The 24,403-nt window shown below is 43.0% G+C and overlaps 9 protein-coding genes across 9 annotated transcripts; 5 read left to right on the forward strand and 4 right to left on the reverse strand.

The window, feature by feature from the left end:
* Positions 1–227: 227 nt before the first annotated feature.
* FPOAC1_005830 (uncharacterized protein) lies at positions 228–2,156 on the forward strand (the record flags this gene model as incomplete). The annotated part of the gene is made up of 4 exons (XM_044850343.1): positions 228–590; positions 645–1,776; positions 1,838–1,978; positions 2,035–2,156. 4 exons carry the CDS (start codon positions 228–230, stop codon positions 2,154–2,156), a joined length of 1,758 nt encoding a protein of 585 aa, XP_044709053.1.
* Positions 2,157–3,223: 1,067 nt separating this feature from the next.
* On the forward strand, positions 3,224–3,667 carry FPOAC1_005831 (uncharacterized protein; the record flags this gene model as incomplete). The annotated part of the gene is made up of 1 exon (XM_044850344.1): positions 3,224–3,667. One exon carries the CDS (start codon positions 3,224–3,226, stop codon positions 3,665–3,667), a length of 444 nt encoding a protein of 147 aa, XP_044709054.1.
* Positions 3,668–4,214: 547 nt separating this feature from the next.
* Positions 4,215–5,334, reverse strand: FPOAC1_005832 (uncharacterized protein; the record flags this gene model as incomplete). Its single annotated transcript, XM_044850345.1, has 2 exons — positions 4,215–4,957; positions 5,013–5,334. 2 exons carry the CDS (start codon positions 5,332–5,334, stop codon positions 4,215–4,217), a joined length of 1,065 nt encoding a protein of 354 aa, XP_044709055.1.
* A 775-nt stretch (positions 5,335–6,109) lies between these two features.
* Positions 6,110–7,923, reverse strand: FPOAC1_005833 (uncharacterized protein; the record flags this gene model as incomplete). The annotated part of the gene is made up of 5 exons (XM_044850346.1): positions 6,110–6,565; positions 6,613–7,111; positions 7,159–7,506; positions 7,559–7,662; positions 7,726–7,923. 5 exons carry the CDS (start codon positions 7,921–7,923, stop codon positions 6,110–6,112), a joined length of 1,605 nt encoding a protein of 534 aa, XP_044709056.1.
* A 1,370-nt stretch (positions 7,924–9,293) lies between these two features.
* Positions 9,294–10,042, forward strand: FPOAC1_005834 (uncharacterized protein; the record flags this gene model as incomplete). The annotated part of the gene is made up of 2 exons (XM_044850347.1): positions 9,294–9,921; positions 9,984–10,042. The coding sequence occupies 2 exons, from the start codon at positions 9,294–9,296 to the stop codon at positions 10,040–10,042; spliced, it is 687 nt and encodes a 228-aa protein (XP_044709057.1).
* A 338-nt stretch (positions 10,043–10,380) lies between these two features.
* Positions 10,381–11,385, reverse strand: FPOAC1_005835 (uncharacterized protein; the record flags this gene model as incomplete). The annotated part of the gene is made up of 3 exons (XM_044850348.1): positions 10,381–10,830; positions 10,880–11,299; positions 11,356–11,385. The coding sequence occupies 3 exons, from the start codon at positions 11,383–11,385 to the stop codon at positions 10,381–10,383; spliced, it is 900 nt and encodes a 299-aa protein (XP_044709058.1).
* Positions 11,386–14,996: 3,611 nt separating this feature from the next.
* FPOAC1_005836 (uncharacterized protein) lies at positions 14,997–17,694 on the forward strand (the record flags this gene model as incomplete). The annotated part of the gene is made up of 2 exons (XM_044850349.1): positions 14,997–15,474; positions 15,527–17,694. The coding sequence occupies 2 exons, from the start codon at positions 14,997–14,999 to the stop codon at positions 17,692–17,694; spliced, it is 2,646 nt and encodes an 881-aa protein (XP_044709059.1).
* Positions 17,695–18,070: 376 nt separating this feature from the next.
* FPOAC1_005837 (uncharacterized protein) lies at positions 18,071–19,369 on the reverse strand (the record flags this gene model as incomplete). Its single annotated transcript, XM_044850350.1, has 1 exon — positions 18,071–19,369. The coding sequence occupies one exon, from the start codon at positions 19,367–19,369 to the stop codon at positions 18,071–18,073; it is 1,299 nt and encodes a 432-aa protein (XP_044709060.1).
* A 1,261-nt stretch (positions 19,370–20,630) lies between these two features.
* FPOAC1_005838 (uncharacterized protein) lies at positions 20,631–21,464 on the forward strand (the record flags this gene model as incomplete). Its single annotated transcript, XM_044850351.1, has 1 exon — positions 20,631–21,464. One exon carries the CDS (start codon positions 20,631–20,633, stop codon positions 21,462–21,464), a length of 834 nt encoding a protein of 277 aa, XP_044709061.1.
* Between the last annotated feature and the right edge of the window lie 2,939 nt (positions 21,465–24,403).

The raw sequence follows: 24,403 nt of genomic DNA on the forward strand, positions 1-24,403 counted from the left end.
CGAACATGGTTTCAATGAGTTTCCGATCCCTAAACAAGTTCTCCTTTGAGGACGAAACTTTTGAGCAACTCCTTATTACATCAGAATGGCAGGCATGGGAAACGGTCTGGATTTTCCGTTTACCATTCATCTCAAAGAACCCCTCTGTCCCTGCAATATTATTCGAGAGCGGGTGTAAGATCAACAATTCGACGAATTGCAAAAAGGCTTGTAGTTCCAAGCAAACAATGTTTGATTCACCCGAAACGCTCTGGAATTGCCTTACCATTGCAGCTGTCGTTGCAATGACGGAGGGTGAGAATGCACCTCACAGCCTGAATAAGACTGAAAGGACGGCTCTTATGGACAACTTCAATTCTGGCCCTTTGAATGAGTTCCATAAGCTGGGGACGCTTGCGAGATATAGTCGTTGCTCTCTTCAGTCCTGCTCCGATCCAAGGTTTCAAGGATGTCCGCCCGAGCTATGGGAAGACAAATTCCAATACGTTCCTTTTAACCTTACGAGCATAGAAGACCTTGGACGGGTAATGGGAGAAGATTATTGTACCAACGCCGACTCAGGTATCGACTTTGATATTGCAGGACCTGGGGTGTGTGTTATTCCTACCATTATAAAATATGATTAACAACTAATGATCTTGTAGATTCTTGTGGCGTACCTGATGCAATTCACCATAGTTCTCTTATTTGCCCTGACGTACAAGATCACAAAGACTTGGGTTCGGAACTTCTCTCTTGCACTGTTGTTACCATTCAATGGGCCAACAAAGGCTGTGAAAACTGCAATACGGTGGCAGAAATTCGTTACACAAAGTAAGTTCGGTATCGCAGCAGGAGCGGCTCTTGTCGATCTTCAGGAAGCGCAAGCGATGTTTCTGGCCATCATATCAACAGCTGCCATTATTGCATTCTCTGGTTCTACCTCAGCTGGACTTGCAAATATCAGTTCGTCACTATCGTGGGCAACCAACAACCTCATACTACGTGGTGTTGTATCAGCTGGCATGTACCCGCTGCTTTTTATCCAACTCATACTTCACAAGACACATAATCGTTGGTGGTACACTCTCTTCCTAGTTATCCTCAATTGGGTTTTGGTCCTAGTCATCACGCAACCGGGTGTTGTTGGTATCGAGATTCTGGAGGACCACGTCAAGAAGACTAATGAGGTCAATCGCTGTGGGAGGAATGCAGGGCCGAGAGCTTACTGTCAAACTCTGAACTTACGTTTCAAAAATATCTCTGTCGATCTTTCCGACGACGACCTTCTTGCATCCGGAACCTTGTCTGGCTTGGGCTCCAATATCTCAACTGACGGTCTTGACTCCAACATTGAAAACCCTTACTTATCGAAGAACAATGTGGAGAGCTATTTCAAAATTCATTCTAGCATCCAAGCACCTATACACATCATCATGGTATTTCTGATCCTGGACTGGATGAGTGCGATGCTAAAAGCACAGTGGTCTGAGCCAGGTACATGGCTATATAGCAGGACCAGGTTCTTGATACAAATTTCACCTTCACGGGTACAAAGGTTCCTCAAAGGACGGTATTTTTGGCTGTTAACCGAAGGCTTGTGGGTTTCTATGGAAGTCCTCTCTATAGTGATGGGTGTCATCGGAGTCAGCGAATTCCAAGACTTCCTACAAGTGCTGCAGGATGGAAAGGAAGGCGACAAGAGCGATATACATATATCAAACTGGAGCTTTGGGCAACTGGTTGCGGCTTGTGTCTGGTTTCCTACGATACTGAAGTTTCTTTGTCTTAATTTTGGTATGTGTACCCGTGTTTTCGTGTGGCGTTATTCAACCAGCCAACTAATATGTCAATGCAGCCGGTGTTCTACCAAGCTTGCAGAAGCGGGTGGGTGACATGATCGAAGTCACATATCGTACGAGAGATGAGCGGCCTGATAGTGATGTCGCTTTGGAGACTCTCGTCCCTTCTGGGTCGATTGAGAGAAGCCGCACTGATGGTATGGAGAGTCACCGATTAACCTCTCGAAGATCCTGGGGGAGAACAGATAGCTAGTTGGTGAGATCAAGTTTCGAAATCACGATGGGCTGGAACGAGAACGTATCCGAAAAGGCCAGACATCTACCCTTGGAATCCAAAAGTGCCCTCGTGTTGTGGGCACGTTCCACTTCTCTTAACAGTAAGCTGCTGCCAGGATCTAGACCTCTGTAAAATAGGACGAGTTTTGGGGGTTGTTTAGAGCGTTCTCAAGCATTAAAATAAGATCGTTTGGTTAGATGACCACACAAGGCAATATGGATGTGTAGATTGGGTCTTAACTATAGTATAGATGTTTCTTGTTCGAAAGCTTACGTTTGATGACTACTGCCAGTGCTATTCTCCCAGTAACACGTGTTCAATGACTGACTAGTTGGTGAACATGGTCCAGACCAAAACACAGAAGATGCCATGCCATGAACAACATGACACGGATTGATGCCAAAGTCATCCACGTGGGCTCAATTCAGCGTCGTTACATGACGTCGAGAAGAATGTTGTGAATTACAATGGTCATTGGGGTCTGAGCGGCTGTGCTATACGACGTTGCTTCGACTATTCCGGCGTGGCATTGAGATGCAGGGACAGGACTCACTTAAATCGCGGCACTCAGTCTCGTATCGACAGAACCGCTTAACTTCTTTAAGCATGAATTGCGCAGAGGTAACGCCCAGTGGTGAAATGTCCAAGAATAACTAACCTTCTGGTTGGTGCATGTCCGTCAACTAACCTCTTGTAGATTAGTTATGCCAGCCCAGTTTTTCGGGGATCTCCAGGTCTTGGGAAAGATGATTACATTGACTAAAAGAAGGGAGTGGGCTAACCGCTGAAAGCTGCAGCACACTGTCTTGATTTATTTGTCAATAGCCATGGATCGTTCTGGGCTTGAGACTAGCAGTGACCATCAATTGACCGACCCGACACTGCTACGTAGCAATAATGCAATATCGTATCTCCATACGCCTAGACCATATCAACATCACAGCTTAACGCTATGAAGCCAAAGTGCCGGTTTGGTGAAGTCATGTCTATTAATATTATTCTCTTAACTTCTATAAAGACTTTGTGATCAACCCACGATATCCAACAATCTCATCATCAATCATCTCATCATCTCACACATCTCAACTACCAAACACTCTCCAACTCCAACAAACAACTCTCTTCCATTCTCCCACACACAAACAACCAACCAACCACCATCAAAATGAAGTTCACCACCTCTCTCTTCGCTCTCGCTGCCGCCACTGGCGCTGTTGCTGCTCCTTCTTCTCCCCTCGACGCCGTCTCCATGATGGCTGCTACTCCTATGTGGACCATCGAGTCCATGCAGCGAACATGCGATAAGCCTGATACCACCTGCACCTGGAACTTCAAGATCAACACTGGCAGTGGCGCCGCTACTCCCTGCAAGTACGTCGTCAAGGCTTCCAAGAATGCCTCTCAGGCCAACGGCGGCCCTGCCAAGTGCGGCACTTTCACCATCACCTCTGGCTGGAGCGGCCAATTCGGTGCCGGCAACGGTTTCACCACTCTATCTGTTGTCAGCAGCAAGAAGCAGATCGTTTACCCCAGCTACACCGATAAGCAGCTTGCTGGTGGCAAGGTTGTCAAGCCTGACCAGAAGTACGCTCCTGCTTCTCTCCCTTAAGCGGTGGACGATTTAATGGATGGCGGGCAGATGGCCTCTGGGGATTATGCTTATAATATTTAATATCCAATATCTAGACGGGTGGGATAGATGTATATACAATCAAATAAACTATCACCTTGCATTCCATTTTCCGCTTTTTACGTGATTTAGTATTCTGAAGTGAGTCAAGCATAACACTTTCTCGGCTTTGGGGTGCGTTCATAAAGACACAAAGTGCTAATCATAAGGCCTCGTGTTAAACGTAGGCACATATTTTCATCAGTAGCTGCGGCTATCAACGTGAGCAGAGAATAGTAACACGTTGATATTCACTGCAGTTTGGACAATCATTCTAGCCCAAACATGATCAAGTAAAATGAGTCAACGGTCCCAATATACCTAGTCAACAGAAAGCTTGGTAGGAAAGACATAATTATCTGCTTGGCTGTGACAGTTGCCGAGTCAATCTGAAATCATAAATTATGCAAGTGACGGAAATCTTGAGAGAGCATAAGGGTTATATCATTACTAATTACTCATTACATATTATCGTCCATACCATGGATTATCTTTTCAGTTCATCCTGCGAAGTCTTGGGCGACCACATCGAAACGTCGGCCGGCAACCCGATGGGATCCTGATTTGGTTCGTATACTATCCGGATACTCCGTCGATGACTATTCCGCTGTGTGTCTGTCCTATACAAAGGACTTCCAGGGGTGTCTTCTGACTCCCTCACTCTCGCACGTTGTATCTCGCTATTGCCTCCTTCTGAGATGCGCGGTCGTGCTGTTCTGATTCCCAAAGCTGGTGTCACGAAACCTTTTTCCGATATGCCTTTGTTTTGGCGCTTTCTGTAATAGTAGAAAAGCAGACCAGCGAGGAGAAGCATGAGGCCTAGAACACCAACGCCTGCGCCAATGCCTGCTTTTTGCCGGACGGAAAGTCCGCCGTGTGATTCTACTGTTGTGGTTTGGTCGCTGGCTGCCGCTTCAATTGTGGCGGTTGGTGCTGCAGTGGCGGTGTTGTGGACTATTGATGTGGTGGTGGCTGCTGCTGGTGTCGTAGATGGAGTTGCTACAGAGGCCTCTATAGATACATCAACGGGTTCGGAGTCGATGTAGAAGAAACTACTCGTCAAGGTGGTTTCATTCTCCGGATCAGTTGTGTTGAGAAGCGTCGCCACGAATTTGGTGTCTCCGGTTTTAAAGTCTTTGGGTATCTTCCAGTAGTATGAAATATACGTGTCTGGGCATTCTTTGTTCCAGACTTGCCAGTTGGTTGAAGGATAGTGGAAGGTTTCGTTGGCTAAGTCATGTTAGCAAATTGACCTGATTATCAAGAGGTTAAGAGAGGTTCCTACCAAATATTTGAACAGCTTGAGAGTCGTCATTGGAGCCAAATGCCCTGATCTCCAGGCTAAAGGTCTGGCTTTGGTTATCGTCGATATGAATGCCGCCTGTCCAGCCAAAGCCTTGCGTTTCTCCTGCGTGCCAGGTATCACCCTGGTTGGGAAACATAATCTCGTCGCCATTTTTGGTCAAGGATGTGGATTTGCACCATGTGTCGATCTGTTCGGGTGTTCTATCATCGTGAACCTGGGGCTCTGGAAGGGCTGTGCCTTGCTGTGGTTCGCTTCTTTTCTTTCTTGACAGCATCAAGCTGAAGTCTAATGGGAAACGCATATTGTCTGTCTTTGACAAAGTTGAAGAAGCAATTAGAAGATTTACGGAGAAACAGACAGCTCAAGACAGAACTAGATGCTTTATAAAAACAATGTGCTTTGCAGGGCATTAAATGTCCATGCTTTTTAGTGAAATAAGATGCTGTTTCAAGTCACATGCTACTTTAAGGCGCCCAATCATGGTTAGCGCATAGACCCTGGATCAATTCAGCTTGTCGAATTTTGTCATGCTATATTCAATAATACGCCGCAATTGTTTCCTTTTTCGTGTCTTAATGTAGCTATTAACAAACCTGCATTCTTAATCTTGACTCAAATCACAACACGGGCAACAGGTAGAAACCTACTCAAAAGACATTCGTGACTATACACTAATACGGAGCTGCCGCGTGCTAGTTGTCTACAACAGGAGCTTGGGCCTCAGTTCGTCGTCACAAAAGTAGAGCTTTGAAGTTTGACGTCCTCTAGCACTGCCAGAGCATGATCTCAGCGCCTGCAAGCACTTCAATCTTAATCTTCCGATTAAAAAAGAAGAATATGAAACAGCTAGAACATGTTCTCCGCCAGATCAGGAGTTAGTGGCTTTCCCATAAATAAATCTGCAACGTGCTTCTTCGTTTTGTCCGAGCACTGGGATTCTGCTTGCTCGCTAAGTCGCTAATCGAACCAAAGATCGACGTTACACCATGCTTGCACATGTCCCTGGCCATATAACAAAGACATTGTTAATGCTGTGCGTCAACTAACCTGACTCAAGTCCGGTTTCGGCCAACATACTACACAGAGCGTTCGACCTCAATGGCTGTAGTCACACCATCAATCCCTTGCTCATCTTCTTCAGACGGGTCATCCCAACCCTCACGTTGGTCCTTGGGCAACCTGACAAACACAATGTCGAGAGCCAGTCCCAACAACGCTAAACCGGCCGCAAAATACAAAGCTGCCCTGTAGCCTCTCACCTCATCATCGTTATTTATCCCGACTTCTGTCTCAATCGTTCCGGCAAACCCTTGACCCAGACTGTTGCCGTAAAGATTAAGTGTTCCGATGAGACTACTAGCTATGCCTTGTTGGCGACGACTGACGCTGTTGCTGGCAATCACTTGTGCGGCAACGTAGACAAGATCTGGACAGAAGCCATACAGAACCATAGCGGGGAACAACTGTGCCCAAAATGTCTGTTGGACAGGCATGGTTGCCAAAAGAATGTTCCCAGCAAACGTAACTAACACCTAGAAGCCTGTCAGTATTGTCTTTCGTGATCCTCTCTGAAACCTACGCCAATGGCCATGATCCATTGCGCCGCAACACGTGGGATAAGCCATGCTGCAACAAACACGGCAAGGATGGCACTCAGCCCGAATGGAATGAAGTGTAGTCCTGTTTGGGTGAGAGAAACCCCACGTAGAAGCTGTTGCCAGGCCACCGAATACCATATGCCAATTCCAAAGGCCATGTAGCTCAGTAAAACGACAAAGATCAGAGCGAGAAATGTCGGGGCCTGAAAGATGGAAAGCGGCATAATGGGGTCTTTGGCGTAATCTTTCTCCCAGATAAGGAATGCGGCAAAGAGGAGTACTGAAAGAATGATCAGAGCAATTTCGTAGGGAGCATTCCATCCGGCTGAAGGTGCTTGGTTGCATACGACGTTGAAGAGTAAAAGACTCCCCAGCCCCATGAAGATGCCGGGAACATCAATATGCCCTCCTTTATCAACTGGGGTCTCCTTTGGCATGAGCCAGGCTAGCCAGGCCAGTATCAACGCGGAAACACCTGCACTGGTAATTGTCAGTCATCATCCAAAATTTCCAAGGAGACGACGCACATGAGGATAAATAGCCACATCCAATTCACTCGATCCATGAAGACGCCGGTGACCAGTGCGCCAACCATGCCACCCAAAGGGGGTGACGCTGCAAAAAAGCCCAAGACGACATTTCGCGATTGACCAGGCGGTACCATAGTGGTGATTATAGACACAGCATTAGGCATGAAAACACCACCTCCTATGCCTGTGAGAGCGCGTATGGCAATGAAAGAGTCGTATGTCTTGACGAAAGCGTTGACAAACGAGAATAGGGTAAAGATGGCACATCCAAGAAGACTTAGCTGCTTATGACCATAGATCGCACCAAGACGGCCTGTCACTAGCACAAATGCGCCTTGTGTAAGTCTAGGAGGATTAATACGATGAGCGAATCTAGTTCGTTGATGGTTTGGCTCACGGGTACGATGCTACCATCCAGTTTGCCTTCCCGGGACCAGATTCACGCCCAAGGTCTTTGCTCAGTGCGAGACCGCCGGCAATAGTAACTGCATTAGAGACGAACTTGATAGTGCTTCAGTATCCGTTTGGCATAACTTGTCTTCTCTCGATAAGCGGATATCTCACCTGCACAGTATTGGCGCACACCAACAAAGCAATGATCATTCGCCTTGTAGCCAAAGTTATGGTAAAGGCGGGATCAGCTTCAAAGACACGTCTCGCTTGACGGTTTTCTTGCTGTTCTGTGGCATTATGATTCCTGTTTCTATCCTCAAGAAGGATAGACTCAAATGGAGCTTCCGTGATAGTCTGTGTAGTCGTCATTCTAGGAGTTATCTCGATGTTGCTGCGGGGAAATAGATGCTGGTTGTAACCTCGTGAATTTATCAAGACACCGCTTAAACCATTCGGTAAAATTATGTCAGCGGATTTGATTGGTGGCACAGTATGATTTGACAATCTGTATTCCCGTTGTGGCACATTCAAAATGAAGTCTTTCTTAGTAATGTGAATATGCGCTGTTACAAAATGTTGGGTCGATTGCTACTTCATTGAGCTTGCCATGACTGGACATAATCTATCGACCCTGGGAAGATCTTTAGGTTGATGACCCATGTGTACACATGCTCGATTCTGCTCACTAACCCATGCCTGTGCCAAGCAAGGTAGACATGCATGATATAACGTAGGTACTCTATTTTTAACCCCGCCTTCTGTATAATAATATTCGCATCAGTGAAATCTGCAATGTCATTGCCTTTCGGCATGTAAAGACCCATGGTTGTGGGGATGAAGAGACAGTAGTTCGTGGGGCTTGTATGAAAAGAAGCGAAGTCAATCTTATGAACAGCGGAGAAGGTTGTGCCGAAACGTCATTCATAGACATTATATAAACTAATCCTACTTTGACAAAATAATTGGAATTTTACAATGACCCATTATAGTGCTGCATCATAAAAGGAAACAGTCTTAGCTCTGGGGTAGGAAGCGAAATGCGACACTCCGGCTGTTGCTGGTTCCTGAGCAAGGGGGTTAGACTATGTGTCCATAGAGGTATGGCTGCTCCAGGAAAGTATATAAGACAGGCTTTGGCTCCTCTCTAACTTGTCCTTGACAACCCTCTTTGTTGATAAAGACAGACGTGATTCCTTACCATGGATGGTCACAAGTCCTTGGAATGAGATATCATGGAAAAACTTATATAGAGCCCTGTATACCTTCCCAAAGATAGATCACAGCCTACCGTTTCTTTATTCAAAAAACTATCAATCTGATCAAAAACTTGCCCAACCTCAAAAATGTCTTCCAAAACATGAACGAAGATTTTCACAGCAGATCTTGGATCATGCGGCCAGATGGCGGCGATGCGGCGCGGCATAACGTACCAGCGGCGTCTCGGGCGGAACCGAGTGGAGAAGAATTGCGGCATATGCGGCATTTAGATTGCGGGTTTCGCTGCGGCATAAGCATCCCGGAAGCTGAAAAATCATGCGACAAGATGACATGAGGAATCCATTTCGACACGGCTTTGCCCGGCTCCAGAAAGTGAAAAATTGCAAACGAAATCCCGTTATATATATCTCGGTTGCCAGTGGTGGTGGAAACATCCAGACATTGCCCATACGGACAACATCAAACCCACACATCCTTCTTCACACACTCTTATCCTTATCTCTTATCTCTTATCAGCAATCATGAAGATTCTCACAAAAGAAGAAGAAGAGGCTCATTATGCCGAGGTCCTCAAGGGCGGTACCATTGGTGGTACTCTCTTCACCGGTCTTGGTCTTGCAGGTGTCTACGTCGCTTCAAAGCGTTACTCATCTTTCCGAGGCTTAACTCTCCCCTTCCGAGCCTTCCTCGTCACTTCAACAGGCACATTTGGTGCCATCGTCAATGCGGAGCGATGGAGTATAGCCTATCAGATCGCTCAGGACCCTAAACGCACATACAGGGACCAAGCAGCCCGAACAGCAGATCTTATCCGCGAGAATGAGTCAGCGTACGAGCGTTTCAAGACCTACGCCAAGGAGAACCGTTACCAGATTGTTTTTGCGTCTTGGTTGGCGTCTATGGGTATCGCTTTCGCCATCGTGAGCCGACAACCCATGAACACTGCCAACAAGGTTGTTCAAGCTCGTGTCTATGCTCAGGGCTTGACGCTGGTTGTGTTGTTGGTGTCTGCTATCTATGAGATGAGGGATCTCAAGAACGGTGACAGCAGGTTCCAGACTGTCAGAATGGTCGACCCCAATGATCCTACCAAGGTCATTGAGCAAAAGGTCCACAAGGAAGAATATGAAGGCCAGGACCTCTGGAAGGGTAAGTCATCAACCCCAAGCAACAAAGTACTCGTGACATTCTATATACTAACATTGAAACAGACATGGTCGCTGCTGAGGAGCGCAGACTCGCAGCTAAGAATCAGGTTGCCGGACATTAAATAAGGTCCATTCAAGAGGTCATTAATATGTACATAATCGCATTGGGTGGCATACCAGGTTGGCATTACAAATGGGAACGGCGCATTGAGATTTTCTTTGTTTTAATCCGGGGAGATTATTGAACGAGTTGAAATGAAAAGAAATGAAAAGATTGAAGATTGCAACCAACAACTCTATCTCGCGCCTCACTTTGGTGAACTCTAGTAACATTCACAAGAATATTCTTCAAGGTATTTCCAGTTATCAACGTTATAAGTTAACCTCGATAAGCCGCTGATGACTTTGTGGCAAGTCTTGTGGGGTTGAGATGGTATCAAGCAACAATAAGCCTTGACACTTATTTGACCTCAGCTAAAGCACTCTTGATAACATCCTCTAGACTCTCTTCGTCGAGCCCAAGAAGCCTAGCAGCATTCTCATCGCCCTTCAACGCGTTCCCAGCGCCATCAGCAAACAAGAACTGCTCCAAATAGTTTCCAAAAGCACTAAAGTCTCCCTTGACAATCTTCTCATCGCCAATCTTCTCTATCTCGGCACTACTGGCATGCGAGACATCGAACTTATCTCCAGTGACTTGTTCAACAATCTTCAGAACCTCGTTTTGTGTCGTGGTGATACCTGCAATATTGAGGTATCGGTTCGCTGTCTCTTCTGGCTTCTTGAGGATAGCAGCTACGGCCTTTCCGACAAAGCTGAGGGAACTTGTGGAATACGGCTCGTTGCCTGAGTCTACCACGCGGAACTTGCGGTTCCCGACATCGATAAAGCTATAGGGGTTTTTGAGGCTCTACATGAGGTTAGATAGCAGGAATAGTGTCGGAAACTACTTAGCTTACTGAATCAAGGAAGAGGCCATTAGAAAGACCAGTCCACGAGAACCAATCGTGCTGTTTAGAAAGCTCAATCAGATAATCAGTATTCTGCACCTTAGCAGCAAGAAGTTTTCCGATTTTCTTATCCCGGTTCTGACGAGAAGGAATACCAAACTCAGAAGGGATGAACCGAGGAACTCTGGCAGCAATGACGGCGTCGATGATAACTTTCTGGCCTCCAGAGGCTATGGTAGTCGCTGCTGAAACAACGGCATCCTGACCAGTGATGGCATCCTCAACCGAGTCGACAGAGGTTATGTCGACACGTTTGACGGTCACATTATCAGGAAAGGTTGCTGAGGACTCGTTTCTGGTGATGACTGTGACTTGGAAGCCAGTGTTGAGAAGACTATCGACGACCTTGGATCCAAGAAGACCAGAGCCCTGTTGGAGGATTAATCAGGAGACGCAATCTAGACTGCCTGGCGTGGGTAACTCACACCGATGACAGCAACTTTCTGAATAGCCATTGTTAATAGTGAGTGCACTGTATGAGTGAGCGAAGTGAAGCGTCTACAACCAGCTTCAGTGACAAGAATTGGAGAACATTCAAGATAAGGATTCTGCGTGGTTTTAAAAGCGGGTATTCAATTCCATTGGCCAGTCAAGGTAGTCAATTCTGATTCATAACTCCACATCAAGATGATGCCATTTATCAGATCTGAGGTTTCAGCCGTATATCCGTCACTCTCGTGTGTTTATGCATGATCGAGAGCAACAAAACATTATCTTCCTACGCCGACCTTGTAACTAGGGACTCAGTCATGGAATCTTTGCTCGATTTGCACAATCTCATTCAAGGTTGACCATGGCCGAGAGTTACGTCTACGAGCATCGATATTCCACCCAGAGGTTTGGATAGTATGCGTGGAGTTGTACTGCGAATTGAGTTTCGGGAATAAGGACTACGTGCTACCCGACGATCTGGACCGCCGGGGATCGCAAAAAGGTTCATGCAGTCTCCTCGGACATTATTGAAGAGTTTCTTCTCCGGCATCAGCGATGGGTCTGATCGGTTGTAGAAGTCGTGAATCTAGAATCGTCAACTCCTTGAGCTTCCAAAAAAACACTGTCATTGCATCCAATCAAGGTAACTAAATGGCTGGTCTGTCAAGTCCAACGAGGCAGGCAGCCACCGTTCTCGAATGTGACAGCCTGGGTCTACGTTATCGGCATTCTCTTTCGAGTCACTATTCACATTTCTCATCAATCTAAACGAAACCTAGATTTCTTTTCCCGCCATGTCAAACGGTAGGCGTTGCCGTGGAAGGTGTGAAGCCACATACAGACACGGCAATTCCCAACACAATGATTCGTACCACGCTCAACACAGTTTCAACCCACTAACTACATCTGACGGTCAATCACCTCGGCTCATCCCCGACCTCTCTTACTCTTCCACAGAAAACTTGTCGGACCAAACAGCAGTGGCTGGAAAAAGCTTTAAGCTAGCCCATTCTAGCCGGTGATTGACGCCGCGGTGGCTATTTACGTCCACCGCGGTACCGCAGATCGCAAAAGAGGTAAAAATCCGGGGTAAAAGAGGAAAGGTCAGTCTCCGATGTCGAAGACGATGACGCGCCGTTCACTAAACTTGTGAGTGTTGGTTTGTGCTCGTTTCCAGAAGTGGCAGGTAGAATCGTTGATACAGCTCTCTATTCTTCACTTTTCTCGAATGGCACCAGTTTCTCTTTTCCTTGTTGTAGCATTTTAAAAATGGACATCATTCGACGCGGCGTTTATACCAGTTTGTCAATTTATGCATAAGCCACTGAATCTAGCCAAATCATCATCAAGTCTAGAATTGATGCTCTCTGATGAAGACCTTGTCAGGTTGGCCAAAAGTAAAAGTGCATGTCAGATCAGCGGGTGGTCGAGCCGGGTTCTGGTTCTGACCACTCTCGGTTACAGCGGCTCAATCCTACTTCTCGTATGGCTAATCTAGGCCCTACACGTAGTAGTTAGGCGGTGTCACCCTGTCATTCGTACCCTGTCATGCACCTGCGATGTCTTTCCTGTGCCTGCCAAGTTTTTTCCCTTACAGTACAGGGTAAGAGTCAGAGTTGACGATGTAGAATTCCTGTGTTTTTGTCTTTTTTCATCGACAGCTTGTCTAACCTGTCCAGTTTTTGTTTGTGGCGCCTACTAAGCGTTGTGCAAGATTAAGCTTTACTGGTCACCGTGGATATTGGCAGTTGTAGAGTTTGTGGCTGCAAGGTCTGGAATAACTTGCTATGGCTGGCCAGCAAAAACAGTCAACAAATCATTTACTCAGTGCTCTGTTCAGCTGAGTCGGCGATTTCTTCATTTATCCTTTGGCGAAAAAAGAGTCAGTGTGCTGCAATCCCTGTCGGTCAGCATTAAGCATGGAAAATCATCATCAGAGAAGTCTCATCCGCAACCTTGACCGAAGTAAAGCGCCTTGGACATGGAACATGTTGAGCAAACAATGGTATATGGTATTATAGCTCTCCCGCAATAAAAACTAGGCGCCTCCCTGCATCACCATCATAGAAACAAGTCCGTTGTTAATTAGTGTCAACCCCGCTGCCAAGAGATCGATCGACCGCTATTCTCAGGGGTAACATGAAGAAAGCAGCATTTGTTTGCTCATACTGCATCATAAGCAGGAAGCTACGGATACATACAATAGTAATGCTACTCCTTTCCTCCTCCAAGGCAGGCGAAGTCTGGATCTAGCGTGACTGACTGACTCCAGTCAATATGAATCGTCCGACCGTGTTTACGAAATTTAATGGGGCCACTGAAGCAAAATCCGGCTAAGCGGCTTCCTTGACAGTCTGGTCTGACTCTGACTCTGACTCTGTCTGACAGGCACCCCTGCCAGCAAAAGGGGGCATAATGATGGAATTTTTGTACGGGAAGAGCAGGGTTTCATTCGTTTTTCTGGGGAAAAGTAAGCAAAAGGCTGAAAACTCCAATCGAAATTCGACAGTTGGGCTGGAAGGATGATGGGTAATCTTACTGGTCCTCTTTCGGTTCGTTGTACGAGCTGTGATGTAGGGCACTGACAGAGGCAGGGTGATGCAAAATAGGTAAATAAACACACGCTATTGAGCGCCTCAATACGCCATTCCTTTTCGCTGTCAGTCCCCCTTTACAAAGACAATTTTACCAGACAGAGAAACAGTCGCGTGATCTTCATTCCTCACAGTTGTTAGATGATACAGTAATAGATGGTGAGCCGGATCCCTCTCCTCTCCCCTACCAGTTAGTTAAACCTGGCTTGGATCCCTCTAGTCCTAGCAAGGCTTTTCCTGTGCCGCTCCACCGTGGCGTGCAATTTAACTGCTATCCCCATTACTGGCCAATTAGAATATTTTAATGACCAAGGAAACAATCATGCAGTGAGCATCTCGGTTAGTCGGAACCGTTCAATCTGCAAGAAAGAGACTGTGAGAGTAAAAATACGAGGCTTGAAACCGCCACTCGATCAACTAACAGGCTTGTTCTAACCCTACTCTGCTGTGTTGTACGTACATACACAGTAACTAGACTAGACACAGAGAGAGAGGAGAGGGGTGACAAGTGATCTGGGGTACACGTATTGCCCTGCCTACTGATGTACAGTACCAGGCTGAGTCTTTAGGTAATTCAAGCTGATGGATGGTCAACCAAACTGGGCTGACGCCTGGACAAGACTCGACTGGACTGGACTGGACACACCACGCGAGCAGTTGCTGTTTTTAAATCACCTAGCGCAAAAGCAACAAGTTTAGGGGCATCCATAATAATAATAATGGATGCTACCGAGTAGTCTACCATGAGATTCGAGACAGAGACAGATTTCTTTTAATGACTTGAAGCCTCTCCCTGGTCACTTTCCCATGTCCCTTTTTTTTAAAAATCCATTTTCCCTGCTCTGTCTTTTTATCCCTGGGGACCTGAAGTATTATTCTTTCGGCTCCTCTGGTTCTACAACAAGTTCTACTAATTAACATCTCATTCCAGTCGTCTCTTCTTTTCTCTTGGCATTTTGTCTCGATTTTTGTACTCTGCTTTTGCAGCAAATGGGAGAGTAGGCAACCCACCAGCACCAGCACCAGCCTTAGCCTTCAACATGTTTGCGACACTCGTTCCCTTTTGTTTCTCGACAATCTTCGTTTCACTCATCTTCACGAAACTGGTCCACCTTTCCATCCACGCCAAGACTGTCTCGCCCGGAGCTTTCGTCCTCTTCTTGCCATCACTGCTCATTCCCGATCTCTTCATCATCTACATATCGCGCCTGGCGCTGCGACAACAAAAGGGTGTCTTTTCAGTCGGCGCATGCGTTTTGGGATGTATCTTCTCGTTTGTTCTCCTCGGTGCTTCGGCCTCGCAACTCGGTTTCTTCTACTCGACGGGTAACGAGGTCAAGTGGTCAGAGGCAAGGAGCTATGCTGGCGATGCCAAGGGCATGAAGATCTTGCTTAGCGGCATCAACTCTGTGCTTGCATCGGGTGCAATCATTATTGTTGTCGCTTGGTTTGCAAAGTGGTACATTTACAGGGCTGTTGGATCCCTCATTACAACGGTTGGAACACCAGTTGTGCATGGTTTGTGGACTTTCTTTCAATTGGCTACGTCAATTGCTAACAATTCTTTTAGTGTGGCAGTCGATCCGAAACAGAACCCGTCGATCCCCTCGATATACCCCAGGCACAAGCCCATACGACTCTGGCAGCGAATTCGACGATGTCGAAAATGCTAAAGAAGGCGCTCATCTTATCCAAGAGGAGCCTCGCGAAGAGACTCGAACCAAGCCTCGCACATTGGTCATTCTTGCTATCGTGGCTATCTTCTTCGTCCTCACCACTACTTTCCGACCTGCAGCGCCTTACACCATGATGTCCATGACACTTCCATTGGCTATGCTCGACATGTTCAAGTCACCTTCCAACGTCTGCAATGCTGTTAGCGGTAACTGGCCTTTGACAGCTCTCATCACTGAGGATAAATGGGAAGCCCCCAGTGCACACTTCCCTGGCTGGACACCCGGCAGTGACAGTGAAGCTGCCCGCAAATACCGAGAAACGACACCCGAATGGCTTCCTACTGACATCCCCTCTGGTTTCCACAAATGGATTGCCAAGGAACCCAAGGCCAACACCACTGAAGAAGCCCCAGAAACGACGAGCAACGGGTGTGTCGTGCCTTCAGCCGATGACGCCTTCTATAACCCTGTCCTGGACCCAATGAAGATCTCCAACCTGGACAGCGACATCCTCGACGTTCTACGAGACACCCTCAGTGGCGGCGACGTCAAGATCAAGCACGTGGCACTAATTATGATGGAGAGTTACCGAGAGGAGCTCTTCCCTCTGCAGCAGGGTTCTGAGTATCACAAGCTCATCCTCAAGTCGCACAAGGGTGAGGATGAGGATGCCGTCAACGCCAAGCTGTCACACCTCAGTCCCGTTGCCGAGAGGCTGACAGGAAAATCGGGCAACTGGAAAAAGAAGGACGGTTCGGATTTCGAACACGTGGACATCCCGCAGTGGAACGATACCACAGAAGAGGGATACGGAGGTATCAACGTTGTTGGTGGTTTCACAACGTCCTCACTTTCGTTCAAGAGTATGGCTGCTATTCACTGCGGTTCTTGGTCGATGCCTGTTGATGGATTTGAGGAGTCTGAGACGGACAGCTACCAGCCTTGTATCCCTCAAGTGTTGAACCTCTTCAATAAGATGAAGAAGGATAAGCCATCAAAGGACTTCCTGGAACAACAATGGTACCCTGCTTTCTTCCAGTCCATCACCGACGGTTACGACCGCCAGGACAAGTTCGACAAGAAGATCGGATTTGAGCACACCGTTACAAGGGAGAGCCTCGAGGAAGAAAAGAATGACGAGGACGACCTTGAGGAGATCAACTATTTCGGTTTCGCTGAGACGACACTCAAGCGCCATGTCAAAGACTATCTCAAGAAGGTTAACGATGAGGGCAAGCGCATGTTCTTCTCACACTTTACCAGCACTACTCACCACCCATGGGGCGTCCCTAAATCATTCAAGACAACAGACTATCTCAACACCGACGGCAAGATGAAGTGGCACGAGGAGTTCAACAGCTACCTCAACGCTGTTCGCTTCACAGATGCTTGGCTAGGCGAGTTGCTTCAGACTTTTGACGAATACGGCATGACCAACGAGACATTGGTTGTTTTCGTTGGCGACCACGGACAGGCTTTTAAGGAAGATCAAAAGTCCAAGATCGGAACGTACGAGAACGGGCATGTTAGCAACTTCCGCGTACCCATTACCTTCCGTCACCCCCATATTCCCCGTGTGCAGTACAACGCCAACGCGACATCTCTCTCTATTCTCCCCACCATCCTTGATCTGCTCGTCAACACAGGATCCCTGAACGAGAAGGACCAGAATGCTGCGGCGGACCTCATCCAGGACTACGAAGGCCAGTCTCTCATCCGACCATACAAAACTATTCACAACGGTCGCCGCGCGTGGAACTTTGGTATCATTAACGGCGGCGCAAGCATGTTGTCTATGACCTCTGCAGATGCGCCATGGCGTATCGTCATTCCTCTCGATGATTCTACACAATATCGATTTACCGATCTCAAGACAGACCCCCTTGAGCGTAGGGCAGTCGAGAGGTGGACATTGGAGCAGCTAGAAGTTGCAGTCGAGAACAAGTATGGCGAGGAGGCTTCGATATGGGCCGCTGAGGCGGATGCCGTGTCCAAGTGGTGGGGACCCGAGAGGAAGAGATTATGGGGATATGATCCTTCAGCGCACAAGGATAAGAAATAGAATGATGAATAGCTTAATGTAATGCGAATGTTTAATGTTTTTAATCTTGATTGTTCTTGTGTGTGAGCTAGGTAAAGCAACCTAAAAGGCATTGTCAATATCTCAACAACCCCGATCTACATCCTGAACTCATAACCAAATAAGTTCTCTCATTGTGTATACAATGACGTCTTGGCCAAATTCCATGCCGCGTCTCTCAACTACCGCGATACCGTGATTACCCTGGTACGTATACCTTTATCCTGCACCACTAACTATCCGTTAACCCCTCAAGACCTGACCTTTCTCACTGAAGCCAAACGTCATTTCAGGCTCCGACGGCGATGTAGAAGTTGTGGTAGTTGGCTCCAAGGTGACCCGCCTGGACTTCCCTGTATTAATAGGCCTCTAGCTCTCTAATCTGGTTTCCAAGAACCATCATTTTGTACAACCTTTCGCGCGTCACTTCCCAATCATCCGAGTGAGACAACTTGTGGATCTGATCCAGCTCAGATTCCAAAGCCATCTTCTTCTCCTCCCTGGCCTTTGTTTCACTTTCAGCCTCATTCTCGTACATCAACCAGCCGGAGACAGGCTGGATTCCGAGCAGATCGGACTCCAATGTCTCAACACTTTGGTTTGTGGCTGAATCATCATTCGAAATCTGAAGCTGCTCATGTTCGCCGAGTCTTTGGCCCCTGATGCCAAAAGATCCAGCTATCATTTTACAGTCGTACTCTATTCCATTGTCGTCGACTTTGACTGGCACCGACGCAATCCCGACAGGGACACTGTCGATATCCACACGAGGATATGATACGCCGTCAATTGTATCCGCTGCAAGGCGGCGTTTGGGCTTCCCCTTATCATCCCAGAAGCAAAATGCTGTGATCCATCCTGTGATGTAGTCAGTACCGCTACCCACAGGGTTTCTTGTTGCAATAGTATTCCAAAAACGGATGACGTTGGGATGATCAGGCTGCTCAAAAGAAAGAACCATGTTTTTCAGAATCGGTCGCAGCATGTGGGAAAACTGAATGGGCTCATCTCCGAGTAGTTCCAACTTATCCAGTCGACTAAGAATATCTCGCCAGTCTGAGATATCACCTAGTAGCGTCACAGAAGGGATTCCGCAAGTTAAAGTCATTGTGTAAGAAAAGTACTTCTGCATAGCGCCCATGAAAAGTACCGAAGCAACGACTTGGTCAGTGTGAGATGTGGTAGAGAAACCGGGCATGACCCAAGACCCCAGCCCTGGATCTTTGACGTTCTTGCTGATAAGACCCGCCATCTGTTTAGCTAGAGCGCCAAAGTTGGCACTCTGCAGGTCACCCAAGCCAAAGACCTCAAGCTCTTTCTGACCCTCGTGATCGACGAAGAATGCACGCAAATCTTCCGCATGAGCATTGATGTAGAAGCTTATCTGCGTGAGGATGGCGAACCAAACGTCTTCAGGTCGAATCGTAAGGTGGTGGTGCTGGCTGTAGGCGTGATAGGCTGACCAAACAAAGCCATTTTCAGAAGGTGATATGTGCTGACCCTGAAGGGTATTGTTGTCGAAAGAGGTCTGAATGATTCGTTGACAGTGACGAAAGTCTCGAGGGGAAGTCTGTTTTAGAAGATCTTCGGGAGATTTGACGCTGGGAGTTGTCCAGGCAGTGGCCGGATGATCAACCACATTGAATGTAATTGGCATTGTTGCCGGATAGTCAGGTGGATTCTGAAGGCTTGGGGAGAAAGGCGTTCAAGAACGAGAATATAAGAAACAGTGTTTGAATCGATGTTATGAAGTTGGGAAGAAGAATGATTATTTTCGTATGAATCCAGATGGGAGCGGGGTTGTCTTATACATCCAAGTGACGTAGGTCTGAAGTCTATAGTTTATAAACTTAGGCTAAATAATAAAGTTCTTTTGGTAGTTCTATATTACGATTCCTGAAATCTAATACTGACTTTTTCTCCCTTGCTCTGAAGCTTCACGTCGCTAAAAGTAGGGCTAGAGAAGTAACCTTGTTCTTACACAACAACTTGATAGTTTGAGCTACTAAATATTAAAGCATGATGACGCTTTCGCTTGACAGCTTTGTCACAAGAGGTAGAGCTCATAGAGTAATCTTGTTCTTACATAATATAAGAGTGACCTGTTCAACACCCCCCTTCTTCTTCCTTCTGCATGACCCAAGAAATACTCCTGATTGGCCATTGACCCTGAATATGAAGACAGCATATTTACTCTCAAGAAAGATATCTATTATTTGATGATTAAACTTCCAAAGGAGTAGTTTTGTTTTTACGATCTCTTGAGCTTTTGCCCAGGCTTTCTTAATCTCCCCTAGGTTTTAATAAATATTAATCTGTCTACACCGACCAACTTATCAATAAATCTTCATATCTAAGGCTCTCTTAAGACTAGGTTTTCTAACCAAGGCATCACTCATACGGCTTGAACTCTATGAGACTTCTAAAGTATAGTGACCTTTTCAGCCTGTAATTGTGGCACAAAAGGCAGGGCTCATAGAATAACCTTGTTATCGGAAAATATGAAAGCAATGCCTATTAAAAATATTTTTAAAATTTATAAGCTATTTGCATTAAAACAGTAACCTCTAAATATTAAGTCAGAATGGAATGCCATAAGTTAATATTTATATTATTTTTATGTCAAGCTACAATGCAGATGTTTAATATTATCAACATTGGTCCTTTGTTGCTCTTATGTGGCGGATGATGAAATTGACAAGTAAAGGTAAAAAATAATCAGTAGTCTATCTGGAATATGTCAACTACTGTCTTGTTGCAATTCAGGCACCCACCACTTACCACTGGTGTCTTGAAGGCGATGTTCCTTGCTCCATTGCCGTAGGCAGCAGCAGTGCAAGCTCCAAAATTAATTACCCCACAAGTGCTTACCATGCACGCTCACCGTCTCGATCAGCAACTCTCCAATATCAAGAATAATGTCAGAGACAGCGCCAAATATCTCGAGTCGTTTCCGAAGACGCGGCACTTCCAATGCAAATTTCCCGTGGATCATCTGCTTCCATGGCTCAGGCGATTCCTGCGCCTCTTGGGAGCCTTTGACAGACCTTCTCAACGTCTACCAGATTCTTCTCTGGGACCGGCTAGATCCCAACATCAACCCCGAAAAGGCCGTTTTAGAATTGCTAGAGTACCTGGATAAGTCTCAGCTCTCCTCCAGTTATGTACTTGTCGCGCATTCATATGGCGGTACCTTTGCCAAACTTTTTCTTGAGTCAAGACCCTACCAAGTCGCCGGAATGGTCCTCGCGGAGACAGGCCAAGAGACAGGTATAGACCCCGAAATCGAGAAACGCCAATATCAAAAGCAAATCCTAGGAAACAAACCACTAGTTGTTATTCGAGGAAACACTCTCAAATGGAAGCAGATACAGTACGATCGGGCTCTTGCAGCAGAGCAGAACCTGGCTAGTCCAACCTTGATGATACAAAAACAAATGCTGGACGCGACAGATAAAGAGGATGAAAGGCTGAAGAAGGCACAACTACAGCTTTCAAAGAACAACAAATATGTTCATCTGCCAGATTGTGGTCATGGTGTTATTGAGGCCAGACCGGACGCCGTGAGAGAGGCTGTCTGTTGGGTTATGGAACATCTACAGTCACAGGATGGTGGAGTACTAGTGAACCAAAGCCAGGAGGCTGGCAGTGAAGACGGAAGGACAGTTTCGAAAAAGAGTGTCAAGACGAGGTTGAAAAAGATGGCCTTGATGGGAAAGTTTGTAAAGCTGTTTGGAAAATCGGAAGGATAAGGACTTCATAGTATTACAGCATCCTTGGAAAGCTTCTAATTCATAGTCACCTTTTCCAGCAAATATATCAAAGGAGATATTGGGACTTGGCGTGAATTTCTAGAGCCAAGTCCAAGGGTGGCAAGACTGGTTATGCGGATGCTCATTGTGAAAGCAGTATCTACCAAGCGTCGCTTTTTTCTCTTCTGTTGATTGATACATGGTTTTACCATCTCACCATCCCTGTGCTTGGGCCTGACTGGATTTTGCATACATCTAAAGTGTCGGTGATAGTAATCTTGTATTATGAGCATTGCCGAGGTAGCGCGTTTGTCATTCTTCAGCGATATCATGGTAGCCTTGCATATAAATACACTAGTAATCATTTGCCAATTCTTGTTCTCGTTTATCATCCAATATGTTGCGTTGGTAAATGTTTCCCTTGAGTTTCATGTTTTCATATGCAGGGATATGTTCGAAAGGGTTATAGTGTGACATTCGAGACGTGCTGAAACCGTTTATGGCACCTAGCCCCTTGGCATATAATCTAAAAATGCCTATAATATAAAATCTACTTTCTAATAGGGTATATCTCTTTATAGCTTAGATTAATTAAGTATTAAGTATATACTTTTTATTTTACTATAGTTTATATAAACCTTATATAATAAGATTTCTATTTATAAAAATAAAAATATAATAAAGAATTTAATTAATATTAGTTATATTAAGCTTTTATTAAGGTTTTATTAATTTTTTATTTTATATTTAATAATATTTATTATTATATTTATAATATTTTTATTTTTAAATAATTAATATTTAAAAGAATTTATAATATATAAATAATAAATCTTTTTTAAAATATAAATAATTATTTTATTATTTAAATAAAACTTAATAATAATCTTAATATTAATTCTTTTAGAATTTCTTTTTAAGAATAAAATATATAGTATTTTTATATTAAAATAGCTTTTTTAAAAATAAAATAATTAAAATATATTTATAAAAGAAAATAAGCTTTTTAATAATAAAAAAAATATTTAATTTTACTTTTTAATCTTATTATTTATAAAGAGATAAATATAATAAGCTTAATATAATATTAATATTATATAAAGATAATTAATATAATATAATTTAAAAAGAAATTAATTTTATTAATTTAATTTAATTATTAAGAAGAAATATAGTTAATATTACTTAAAGTAAAAGTAAATTTATAAATAAAAAAAAATAGACTTAATTATAATTAAATTATAATTAAGTTATAGCTAGGTTCTAGCCTACTTATAATTTACTTATAACTTAATTATAACCTAGCTATAATCTAGTTATAATTAAGTCTATTTTTAATAATTTATTTATTAAAATTTATATATTAATTTACTATAAGATAGAATATTCTCTATTATTCCTATATATACTATTACTAATATAGCTTTTACTATTACTATTAAAAGGTTTATTTATAGTTTAATTATACTTAACTGGCTTAATATATATCTTAATAGAATTATTTATATTATTTTACTATTAAGCTAAATAACTTTTAATATATTTAAATTAAAAGATTATATAAATAAGCTTTATTATAAAGAAATTAATAATTATTAATATAATATAATTTAAATTTAATATTTATATAAAGTAATTTAAATCTATTCTTTATTATATTTTTTATTTTTCTTTAATATAAACTATAAAGTCTTTAAATATAAATACTATAGTATTTTTATTTACTTTTTTCTTTTTTATATTTTAAAAGAATTTTACTTTAAATTATTATAAATAGTCTTATAAATAAAGTCTTTATTTTATAAAAGAATATTAATACCTTAATTCTTTATTAAGAAGCTATTATATATAAACTCTTTATAATCTTTTTAGAAATTTAATTTAATATAAATAGATAAATAAGATATATTTTATATTAATTTAAATTAAAAAAGAATTATATATTAAGTCTTTATATTTATAGGCTATACTTTATTTTTTATAAAGTAAATATATATATAGTATTATTTTATTACTTATAAGCTAATATAATAAAGTTAATATTATAGTAATAAAAAGCTATTAAATATATTAATTAATAATTAAATAAAAAGAAAATATATTTCTTCTTTATAATTACTTTAAAATACTTTAATTATATAGAAGTAATTTAATAATTAATTATAGATTAAGAATCTCTAGATTTTAATTATTATAATAAGGTTATACTTTATAATAATTATATACTATTATATAGTAAGTAAATATAATCTTAATAGAAGCTAAATAAAATTATTTAATATTATTTATAGAAGAGAATTATAGCTAAGGCTTTAGCTAAATAGAAGATATATTTTATAATAATATTAGCTAGCTTATTATCTTAAAAGATCTCTTAGCTATATTATATATTATATAGATTTTAATTAATATATATTCTTATCTTTAGCTATAGTTAATAAAGATACCTTTATTAATTTAAAAGGCTATCTTTAATATTATTAAGCTTAAAAATAATTAATCTTATACTCTAGGTAAGCTATATATAATTATTAATAAACCTTAATTAATAATTATTTAAGTATTACTTCTATTATTATCTAGAATATAAGATTTATATATATAATTTAATAATAAGATATTTAACTTTATTTATTAAAGCCTTATTAATATTAAGAAAATTTAATAACTATTATAACTTTAATATAAATTAGTTTTCTTAGAAAGTAATAGTATTTTTAATATATTATATTAATATTAATAATAAAAAGGTAAATTAAATTAAGTAAGTTATATATCTATTTATATATAAATATATCTAATTATATTATAGTATATTTAATAAGCTATATAGAATAGTATAAATTATCTTATTATTTACTTTTATAAAGAGTAACTAGAAAGATTAATTAATATTAATACTTTTAAGATTAATATATTATTTTAATATATTATAGGAT

The sequence above is a fragment of the Fusarium poae genome, chromosome 2, assembly GCF_019609905.1.
Source record: "Fusarium poae strain DAOMC 252244 chromosome 2, whole genome shotgun sequence".
NCBI lineage: Eukaryota > Fungi > Ascomycota > Sordariomycetes > Hypocreales > Nectriaceae > Fusarium > Fusarium poae.